This window comes from Drosophila sulfurigaster, chromosome 2R, assembly GCF_023558435.1.
Source record: "Drosophila sulfurigaster albostrigata strain 15112-1811.04 chromosome 2R, ASM2355843v2, whole genome shotgun sequence".
Taxonomy (NCBI): Eukaryota; Metazoa; Arthropoda; class Insecta; order Diptera; family Drosophilidae; genus Drosophila; species Drosophila sulfurigaster.
In genome coordinates this window covers 18,393,682-18,404,464 of record NC_084882.1, presented here as the reverse complement: position 1 = coordinate 18,404,464, position 10,783 = coordinate 18,393,682, and the positions used below count along the sequence as shown (strand labels likewise).

The window sequence follows — 10,783 nt, the reverse complement described above, 5'->3', positions numbered from 1 at the left end:
TTTTAATAGTTTTCAGCAGTCGATCGTAAAAAAGCATGCCAGATATGCTAAGATATTGTCAACCCTGAATTGTGCCGCGCAAAGTATCGATATTAAAAAAAACAGCGACGCTTTTACTTGTTTACAAATGCGATATCGATAGTCGAGAAGTCGCGAGTCTTGAGCAGATTTGGCATTAGCATCAAACGCCAAGCGAAATTTGCGAGGCGCGCGTGGAAAATTTATTGTATTAAAAGGAAAAGCGAACATTATTGTAAAAAAGTTGTTGAAAAATAGTGCCAGCAGCATTACAAGTTGCCAACAGCATTAAATCGTTAAATTCAAGTTAATGTGCGTTGGTAAACAAGGTTTACATTTCGCAGGTTGCAAAAAAAATTAGGCGCCTTTTACTTGATTCGTTTCGTTCGCGTCTGTTCCTCAGACACTGTGCCAGTTTGCCTTGTGCTGCCTAGAAGACGCCGTCGACGTCGTTTGCAATTAAATAATTAATTCGTACTAAGTGTTAAGGACATAAACAATTTAAAAATGCCGATTTGCAAACGCGACGGCTTTGATCTCAACAACACAGAATCCAAAAATGAGACATTCCACGACAACGACTTGGTATTTTGTTGTTATATTACCAAACGCATATTTCGTGATTACGAGTAAGTAATAATATTAATTTATGTTTCATTACATACAATTTGTTTTGACTATCTTCGAAATGTTGCTTGCTGATGCATCAATCAAAGTATAGCAATGACAAAGCAAACATTGCGCTAAAGTATACAACAAAAGCGACGCAGATGAACGCATGCTTCACACGCCAAACGCAAGCGATACATGCAAAAGCAAAAAAAAACATTTTGTCTAGAGTGTGCTTCGTTGGTAGGCGGGGTGGCAGCAACAATGCGACGAAGGCGGCGGCATTTGCGGAAAGCGCGCGAACCAAATTCTCAGCTGCTGTTTGCGGCGTTGCCACTTTGTCGCAATTATATTCAAACAAGAATTGTTTCGACCTATAGAGCAAAATAATGTATCTTATAATATAGTGTATATTCAAGTATATAAATTAAACTGATTCTAATGGCTAATGGTTAAGATCGATAAGAGGCTAACATAAAATTCAAATTTTAATATGGTTGAATATGCCAAAGCAATAAATAAACTCAGCCAATCCCTCCGCTGCTTAAATGTTACTTGTATTTTTTTTTCTTGATTTTACTTTGTAACAAAGTAAGAAGCCTTATAAAATTAAGAAAACTTTTCCTTAAATATTTAATGTATTGAACTTTTACAGACACTATTTCCGACATGTTATGGCTATTAATTCGACAGTTTGGCAGTGCGAGGCCACGGGCAAGGATGGACTCACCTTCGAAGAGGCACTCAAGAGTGAACGTACTGCTCGGAAAAAACTGGAACAATTCAAACAGAGCTTACGAGCTCCAGTGATGCTGGTCATTGAGCAAGCCCGCCAATCCGCCGTCAAGATGCTCAATCTGATAGTGAACAAGTTTTTGCGCAAACGTTTCTTTCTCAACGAGGAGGTCACCGTCAATCAAAAAAAAAGAATACCATCTACACGGTGGTGGGCATTACGCCCGGAAAAGGAATGCAAGAGCCGAATACCGGTGTCTACGAGGATACAGATAAGCTTGAATATGTTTTGCGTGCGCCAAACGGCACTGAGATGACTGTATCCTTTGACCAGCTGCGTCGCCAGCGCACCGAATTCAATATGGAAAATCTGTCAATGTTTATCAAGAACAGTGTGATCCGTGTCGATGGCATTTTGCGTCCCAAGCCTGAACTGTACAAGCAGTATGTGACCGAGCCCAAGTTAAGCTTTTCCACCATTTTCATTGGTAAAATGCCGCGATATTCGCCAGCGAAAATCAAGCGACCCGAGCCTAAAGAGGCCAAGAAACAATCAACACTCAATCAATACATTGTCAAAGGCGAAGAATCGATTGCCAAGAAGAAAGAATCAGCTGAAGCACGAGCCAAGTCGCTGGCCGATGAAATGGAACGAATGCGCGTGGAGAAGCAAAATAAAATCGCTGAATTGGAACTGGCAAAGGCGCAAAAGAAAGCGGAGCTCTTTCTGCGCGTGGAGGAGGAAACTAAGTATCTAACAACAAAGACCGATGATTTGGAGCGCAATGATCAGCGCATGTTGCCCACATACCAGCCAATAGTTACCTTCCTGCCCGAGATCATACTTGGCGATGCGTTTGTGCTGCGCGAATTCATGCACACCTACAGCGGGTTGCTGTCGGGCGTGGAGGTGTTTCGACAGAATCTCAATTTCTACGAGATGTCGCGTGCATTTAGCGCACGTGAAGTGGCTGGTCCACTGTCGGACATACTCCTCGTATTGCTGGGCACCATCTTTGATCTGCAGAAGGAGGAGGAGGACGAATGTCCTGTCAAATATTTGTTGCGCTATGGCAACGCAGTGGGTGAACCTTATGACAGCATGAAGAACGCTTCGCGTACTCAGTTTTATGTGAAGCGACATTTCTCATTCAAGCTGCACGAGATGCCTATGGATGCACTCACTCTAAGTGAAGTTCTGCGCCTGCATTTGCTTGCCTCGGGCGCTGTTATCTCGGACAAGCCAGAGAAGTGGCGTGTCATGTATCGCAATGGTTACTCTTCGCGCGAGGATCCTGGATTGCAGCTGCGCTTGGAGCATCCACATATTCTACATGCGCTCAGAACGACGCCGATTGCACAATTGGATTTCGTAGATATTTGTCGCGTGGTCAATTGTTTGATGGCGCAGATTCTCACGTACTCGGCGACCATCAATATTGTGGAGGAACGCATGGAGAAGACGGCAAAGGCCAAGATGGATTTGCGTGCCTTGATGATGGCCGAGAATCGTCGTCTTACGGCTGTGGAGGCGAACAAGCGCAAGCTCACGAGTGAGCATCATCAACAGTGTATGAACAAAGAGCTAAAGCTGGACTCCGGCCAGAAGGAGGAGCTGGGCGAGCAGCTCAATCGTCGCATTGCCGATCTGATGGCGCAATCGGATCGCGAGCAGCGCAAGCATGAACAGCAGGTGATGAAACTGCAGTCGGAGTTGTTCAACTTCTTGGTGTTCTTGGGCATGGATCGTTGCTATCGCAAATACTATGTTCTGGAGTCGATGCCGGGCATCTTTGTGGAGCACACGGCGGACAATCTGATCGACACATGCCTGGAACAGCCACCGCTTAACATTTCGGCCGAGGAGCTGCGCAAGCGTGCCCAGATGCCCAAGCAACGCAAGGATCTGCGCTTTTATCTGCTTAAATTGTATGGCGACAGCGATAAGAAGTCACGCAAATCCAACAAACAGTCGCTGGAGAACAAGGAGAACCAGGAGAATCGTCTCAATGGTCATGCACCTTCCACGGAACCCATTGACATCAGTGGTGACGACGAGGAGCAATCGCCGCCAACGCAATCCGAGCTGCTCATGTGCAGCGGTGATCCAAGCAATTGCTTGGTGCACAATCAAACTCATGCCCAGCGGCGCATGTGGACATACTTGTACAAGCCGGAGGATATTGATGCACTAATAAAATCTCTCAATCCTTTGGGCTGGCGTGAATCGGAGCTGCTGGACGAGCTGAGTCAGTTGCGTACTCTGATACTGGAACATGTGAAAAACTGCGCAGAAGATATGCTCAATTTGGACACCGATAAGAAGCGCGAGAAGTTTGTCCACACTATGCATACCGAGACCAATCGAAAATACAATCAGGCCAACTTTGGATTGCCCGACGACATGAATCTCAATGAGGTGATGCGACTTCATCTTGTAGATCGTATTCTACAATTTGAGCATGACATTTTCTCGGGTGACTTGGGTAAGCTGAGTGTGAAGGACATGGAGAAGTGGCGTCAGAATCTGCTCAAAGATGAATACGATCCGCAGTGCAAATTGCAGTGGGGACCGCGAAAGGCGCACAGCGAAGAACCCGCCGATTCGGATCAAGAATCGCACGAGGACTTCGATGATCAGGAGGATGAAACCGAAGAGGCTGCGGTGTTGCGCGAATTGGGTCGCAAATACGGCAGTTATCGCGATCCTGGACAATATGTGAATGGTAGCGATGTGCCAGCTATTAGCGAATCCACCTCTAAGTCGCATCAGACACAAGTGCGCAACATGGCCAGCGCATTGCTGCAGGTGGAGCAGGCGATTGGACGTCGTTTCATGAAGGAGCCGTTCGGCGTGAACATGAAACGCGATGCCAAGCAGGAGAATCTTAAACTCATCTGCGAGGCACGACTGCAGCAGTGGGAAGTTTCACTCATGGAGAGCACCAGCTATGCGCAAGTGTTTCTGCATTTAAATGTCCTTAATGATTGTATCCTCTGGCGTCGATCGACAAACAAATCACTATGCAAAGTGTGCCGACGTGGCACCGATCCCGAGAAGATGCTGCTGTGTGATCAATGCAATGGTGGAACTCACATGTTCTGCATGAAACCAAAGATGCGCACGGTGCCCGAGGGCAATTGGTATTGTCACACTTGTGTGCGTGAACTGGGATTGACCAACAATACCAAGGCGAGCAACAAGCAGCAAAAGAAACGCAAGTTTATTGTTGACGAAGTGGATGATGATGTTGATGAGGGCGTCGACGATGGTGACGATGACAACGATGAGGATGAGGGCGAAGAAGAGGCAGATGTTAGCGATCGCCACAGCGAGGCTTCCTCCACAGCCATATCTGTAAAGGTAAATGGCAAGGCCCCCACAGCTACAAGACGTTCCAGTCGACGCTCGGGTCGTCGGTTGAAGTCCAAGGAGATAGAGGAGGTAATGGAGGAGGAGGCCAGTGAGCAGGCCGATGACAGCTCTATGGAAGTGGATGAGGACGATGAGAACGACAACAATGAAGAGGAGGACACGTAAGTTGATCAAATACATCAATTGGTAATCGAAATTTTATTAATGGTCCATTTTTTTAACGACAGCGAGGAGGATAAGGCTTGTCAGGAGTGCTTCTATGATGGCTGCGAAATATGCTGCGCTCGCTGCTCCGAATGGTATCATCTGGAGTGCGTTAAATTGAAGCGACAACCGCGCAACGATTTCGTCTGCAAAAAGTGCAAATCACATGACAATTCACGAACGCGACGCCGTCCCAGTCATGGTAAGCAAACAGTCAGTTAAAAAAACCAGCTTGAATTACAATCTATATTTCCAATTTACAGTTGATGGCGATGCTGACGATGATGAGGAGGAGCCGCAAGCCAAACGTTCACGCTCATCACGCAATTCGTTGCGCATTTCTCTGGACAAATCTGCTACCAATAACAATAACAACAATAATAATAACAACAATACGAGCAATCAGAATAACAATCGACGTTCGGGACGTCGCACAAATGACAATCTACCATTAAATAGCGCCGCCTTGTATTCTCTGCTGGAGCAAACGATGAAGCATCAGGCGGCGTGGCCATTCCTGCGCCCAGTGATGTCCTCTGAGGTGCCCGACTATCATAAGATTATAAAGACGCCCATGGACTTGGCCAAAATAAAGTCGAAACTAAATATGGGCGAATATCAGCTGAACGAGGAGTTGCTCAGCGATATTCAGCTAGTGTTCAAGAATTGCGATCTTTACAATGTCCGAGGCAATGAGATTTACGAGTAAGTTGACGCTGTACAACTGTTTTATAAAGCATTATAATAAAATTTTGAATCTTTTGCTTTGCAGTGCTGGCTCCAAGTTGGAACGCTTTGTCATGGATCGCTGCAAGGATATGATGCTGCCATTTAGGCCCAGTGACATGAATGTTGACGCAATTTGTTGAGTCCGTCGTCGTATCGCATCTCGACCCTCTACCCGCGATCGTGTAAATTAATTAATTAAGCTAGCTTTAGGCCATAGACAAACAAACAAGTTGTCAACGTACACATTTCAAGACAGTATTGTTTACTTACCAGTTATCAGCCGCATTCTTCTTCTTAAGCACACTTATACACAACATGCATACTCGACCTTTTTTCAATTGTAGTAGCGTACAGTACCGTTTAGCCATTAGTATGTTTTCATTAAGAGTTTATTATTAATATTATGCATAAATTATTGTAGGCATTATACAGTTCACAGATGTTCTAGCATTCAATAAAATCTAAACAGAATACTTGCAATCTATAATAAACTGTGTTATCTGTACTCTCCCCTGCATAGAGATGCATTCATTATCTGTAAGTACAATACGCGATCGATTTGACATCGAAACATTTTACACTTATACAAATTTGTTGCTGCATTGTTTCAAGTTCACACTCTTAGCTTAATCAGTTTGTTGACAGCTTCAACGGCAACATATAAATATTTTCTTTTGCCATTACTTGTTACTGTTTTTCTTTGTGGTTTTCTGCGCTAGAGTTGCATACTTTTGTATACTTATATTAAATATGTTAATAGATAGACATACACACATCGTATAATTCATTTCAATCACATTTAAACATCCAAATTCCATTTGCAATTGTTTTTCTTTGTAATGATCAGCTCTTAGATCTAATGAATACATGAAATTTATATACTCAGAATGTAATGAATTTATTGTTTAGTTTACCCGAATTTCAACATTTTCAGAGATCAACAAATTATGCAAAAAAAAAGAAAGCGTGTAGTGTGTAGTGAAAAAGATTGAAGAATATTTCAACAATAAAATTAGAAAACGGAAGAGCAGTTTTACAAAACTGAAACGCAAATGTTTTCGAGCACAAACATGTTGCTCCCGAATTGAATTTAAATGTTTGTCTGACTCGAGGAGGACGTAGTGGATGTGGTTGTCTCTGAGTGACAGGTCCCAGTGGTCGGGATTTGATTGTTGATTTTATTATTGTTATTCTCGGCCATTTGGCTATTATTGTTGGCCTCGGTGGCGTCCAACACAAAATGCAGTGAATTCGAGGTGCTTGGCGCCTGCGACAATTGTGCCTCCATCGATGTGTTGGACGTGCTGTCATCAGGATTGCTGTTGCTGTCATCGTCGTCGTTGTTGACATCGTTAGCTTCGTGGGCCCCCAAAGGCGGCAAATTATCATCCTCCTCTTCAGCCCAGTCTGCATCGTAGGCGTCAGCAGTATCATTCTCCTGTACCTCAACTCTTGGACGTCGCACCGTGCATCTTCGTTTGATGGCCGCAAACCGTAAACGCATCAGCTTTCGCTTGCGATCCAGCTGCTCAAAAGAGGTCTGCAGCGATTCCACTGTCAAGAATTAGGGAGAGAGAAACAATATAAATAGTAAGTGACAAATAGTTGAGGGCGTGGTGGGCGTTCGACTCAATTTGCCTTTTGAATCGGAAGCTTGACTCTGCTGCTTAGGTAAACAAAACCCCGACGCTTGCCAATAATTGTGGGTGTCACCGTGAGAAGGCTGGAACCTCAGTGTGTGTGTGTGTGTGTCTGTGTCCGCCTTGACTATTGTTAGCTCGACTGTTGCTGACAGTCGGCAAACAAATGCTAGCCAGCCCCAGATGTCAACTGGACACTGCTCTATTGTTTGCCCACCTGAGATACAGGTTAATACTGGTCAATCCCTGCGGCGGCTTCAGTTGCACTTACAATGGCGCCGGGGGCACACCTAAAGCTACAGTTAATTGTGTTGTTTCTCGTGGTCGCAATCAGACCCAATGCTGGACAGCAGGACAATGCGACTACCATCGATAGCTACTCTAGACTTGTGGCACCAATACTCGAGCACCTCAACGATACGCTTCAGCTACACTTGAACAATCTAAGGGAAAGCGATAACTTGCTGGTCAAGTGTCTGCTGCAACAAACGAATATTCCTATAGTTGTCTCCAATGATATGTCAGTGACAAAGTCCGTATTCGTCTCCAAGTTGCTGCATCATTTCTTGATCTATGACACTGTGCAGGAACTAGAAGAGCAGCTTTATCAGTTCTCAGATACTGGCAACTTCTATATAATTGCTTTGCTACACACTATAGAAGAGGAGCAACAACGTTTGCAGCAGATCATGCAGACAATTTGGCATCAACAAGGACACAATCGCATCTACTACATTCGACAGCAGGCAGAGCAACTGCTACTTTATAACCCTTTTCAAGATAGCATTGTCCTGGTGCAGGATGCGTTTAGCTATCGACGCATTTACGCCAATCTTCATGGCTATGCCTTGCGTGCTTACATCTTTGACTCCGTCTACTCGGCTCTCTATGGTGATGGTGAGAAACAGCAGGTCCTAAGAGTAACTGGTCCCGATGCCAATGTAGGCGAGATTGTGGCCAAGAAGCTCAATCTAACCCTGAACTACGTGTGGCCGGACGACGAGTTCTTCGGGTGAGTAGCTATTGAGTTTAGCTGGTTTAATGTCGACCACAACAATAGAAACTTTCCTTCAGTTTTTTTTTTTAATCTTTTCTGTAATAAAAATACCAATACACATCTAGCTTTTTTCGGGGAATCTCTAAATAAAATTCGGTGTATTCCAGCTTTGAGTATAGGGATAGTATCTTTTCATTCTAGACTGTATTCTTTGTTTAGACCCATTTGAATTTAACTTTATAAGCTTAATTAATTAATTTATTATCCCTTAATATAATGTGTGGTTCCCCAGTGGTATAAAAATAGAGGACAGTTTTGCACTTTCGTCTTGTATTGAACAAATTTAGTAATGAAAGTTTTTGAAAAACCTTTCGAATATGCTTTTTTGGTAGTTTGGTATAACTCTAAATTATAGAATGTTAAATAAACTTTATCATTGGTGTTGCCCGGTAATATAATTGCTGAGATATATCTTCGGTTAGACAGACTGACGGATATACAATAACATTATTGACTCATTTCTAATGATGTGTCCTCCCTTCCTCTATAGCGGTCTGATGCCTGATGGCAATTATAGCGGCGGCGTGGGACGTGCCCATCGCCACGAACTGGACGTCATCTTTGCGGGCTTCTTCATCAAGGATTACCTGACTACACGCATTCAGTTCTCGGCCGCTGTCTACATGGATGATCTCTGTCTCTATGTGCAAAAGGCTCAGCGTATTCCCCAATCGATTGTACCTCTCTTTGCTGTTCGTCCGGATGTCTGGCTCTGCTTTTTGCTTGTCGGCATAATCTGTGCCTTTATCTGGATGTGTTTGCGTGCTCTGAATCTTTGCCTGCGCATTGAGCGTATCCAAGAACAGCAACTGGGCAGTAGAAAAGATGTGCATTATCTGAGTACTGCTTGGCGCATCTTCATCGATACTTGGGTGGTTTGGGTGCGCGTCAATATTGTGCAATATCCGCCCTACAACTCGGAGCGAATTTTTCTCGCTTCCATCTGCCTGGTCAGCGTTATCTTCGGCGCTCTGCTGGAGTCCAGCTTGGCCACCGCCTACATACGTCCGCTATATTATCGTGATCCCAATACATTGGCTGAACTCGATGCATCGCAATTGCCCATCTACATTAAGCATCCGGCGTTCAAGGATGATTTGTTCTATGGCCACGACTCGGAGGTTTATCGTCGGCTTGATGCGAAGATGATGTTGGTGGGCGAGGGGGAGGATCGCCTTATCAATATGGTCTCCAGACTGGGCAAATTCGCTGGCGTGACACGCTCAGCGAGTCTGGAGTTGAGCGACAGACGCTACATTCAGACGCACAAGGTGCACAAGATACCCGAGTGCCCAAAGACCTATCACATTGGCTATGTGCTGCCCAAGCCGTCAGCCTACTTGGAAGGCATCAATGCCATACTCCAGCAGATCTTGGCCGGCGGTCTTTTGGATTTTTGGATTGACGAGATGAAGGAACGCGCCAAGATGAATATCTTTCAATACCCCGAATACCTGGCCGAACTAAATGCGAGCAGATGGAAGGTCTTCACGCTAAAGGATGTGCAATTGGCCTTCTATGCCTTGGCCATTGGTTGTGCGCTCTCTGCAGTTGTTTGGCTCTTAGAGCTCTGGCTTAAATAAAGTATTTGAAGCACTTTTTTTACTTACCCTTACGCAGCTCGGGCGGCTTCCTGGGACTGCGACTGGCGGGCTGCGAAATAGACTCCCGACGACTGCGTTCCCTTGCCGCCGCCTCAGCGGATGTGGTGGGTAAATCGTCATCGCCAAATAGACGATGCGTCTCCTCCAGCCACTCGCTGATGCGCGCCTGTGTGGCCACTTGTCGCTGTTCCCCCATCAGTCGTGCCAGCAGCTGCTCCACATTGCGATGTTGTCCTCCGGTACCCTTCACTGCCAGCTCCAACAACGCTCGGCGCTTTTTAGCTATCAGATAGAAGATGCGATTCGGATGCGTTAGCCAGCTGAGTTCACTAACATTGGGGGTATCAACTTCGCTCTGTTCCTCCTCCGATTGTGTGCTGCTCTCGCTGTGCTCTGTGGAGCTGACCGAGCTGCTGTCGCTGCTGATTGTCTGATGTCCAGTGGCATTGCCTGTGCTGCTCATGCAGTTCCACGCTTCCAGCTCGCGTTGTACCAACGTGTCGAAGAAGGCAAGCATCACCTGATCCTCTTCCATATTGCGTGTGCTGAAATCCTGAGACACATGATCCGACGCATTGCGATGCAGTGTACGCGTGCAATAAGGCGTATCAGAAGGCTCCATCAACGAACCCTCCCAGCCATGTTGGGCAAAGGGGCTCCAGAACTGCAGAGAAGAAATGAAGATTAGGTTAAAAAATTTTTAGTCGAGAGATCTGAGCATATTTTTGACTTGTATAAAGCGATACAGCTGCTTTCATATATGTGTCTAAGCATTGGAAACTTCTTAGGGTATCCCTATTATCATGTCTAC

General features: G+C 45.3%; 3 protein-coding genes across 6 annotated transcripts in view; 2 read left to right on the top strand and 1 right to left on the bottom strand.

Annotated features, from left to right (window-relative positions):
- The window catches only part of LOC133838250 (DDB1- and CUL4-associated factor 5), a 65,708-nt gene that overhangs the window by 52,835 nt on the left and 2,090 nt on the right, over positions 1-10,783 (bottom strand). Inside the window, exons 6-8 of one of the 3 annotated variants that reach the window (XR_009893920.1) lie at positions 9,979-10,636; positions 6,363-7,225; positions 5,930-6,316 (exon numbers count right to left, since the gene is read on the bottom strand). Coding sequence is in view for 2 of the 3 variants with exons in the window: in XM_062269292.1 (XP_062125276.1) it covers positions 6,762-7,225; positions 9,979-10,636 (1,122 nt within the window). In the remaining variant the exon portion in view is untranslated. Of the gene's footprint in view, positions 1-5,929; positions 7,226-9,978; positions 10,637-10,783 lie in introns of those variants that run through there. The other 2 variants (XM_062269292.1, XM_062269295.1) reach the window with 2 other exon arrangements.
- LOC133838245 (bromodomain adjacent to zinc finger domain protein 1A) lies at positions 186-6,635 on the top strand. The gene is given in 6 exon segments (XM_062269285.1): positions 186-647; positions 1,283-1,541; positions 1,544-4,899; positions 4,966-5,144; positions 5,206-5,647; positions 5,715-6,635. Coding segments are annotated over 6 exon segments (4,455 nt in total). The 5' UTR covers positions 186-525; the 3' UTR covers positions 5,812-6,635.
- LOC133838252 (uncharacterized) lies at positions 7,157-9,984 on the top strand. Of its 2 annotated transcripts, none has more exons than XM_062269299.1 (2): positions 7,157-7,261; positions 8,859-9,984. In XM_062269299.1, the coding sequence occupies exon 2, from the start codon at positions 8,866-8,868 to the stop codon at positions 9,949-9,951; it is 1,086 nt and encodes a 361-aa protein (XP_062125283.1). In that variant the 5' UTR covers positions 7,157-7,261; positions 8,859-8,865; the 3' UTR covers positions 9,952-9,984. The 2 variants fall into 2 exon arrangements, with proteins under 2 accessions (XP_062125283.1, XP_062125282.1); XM_062269298.1 differs by having other exon boundaries at positions 7,225-8,323.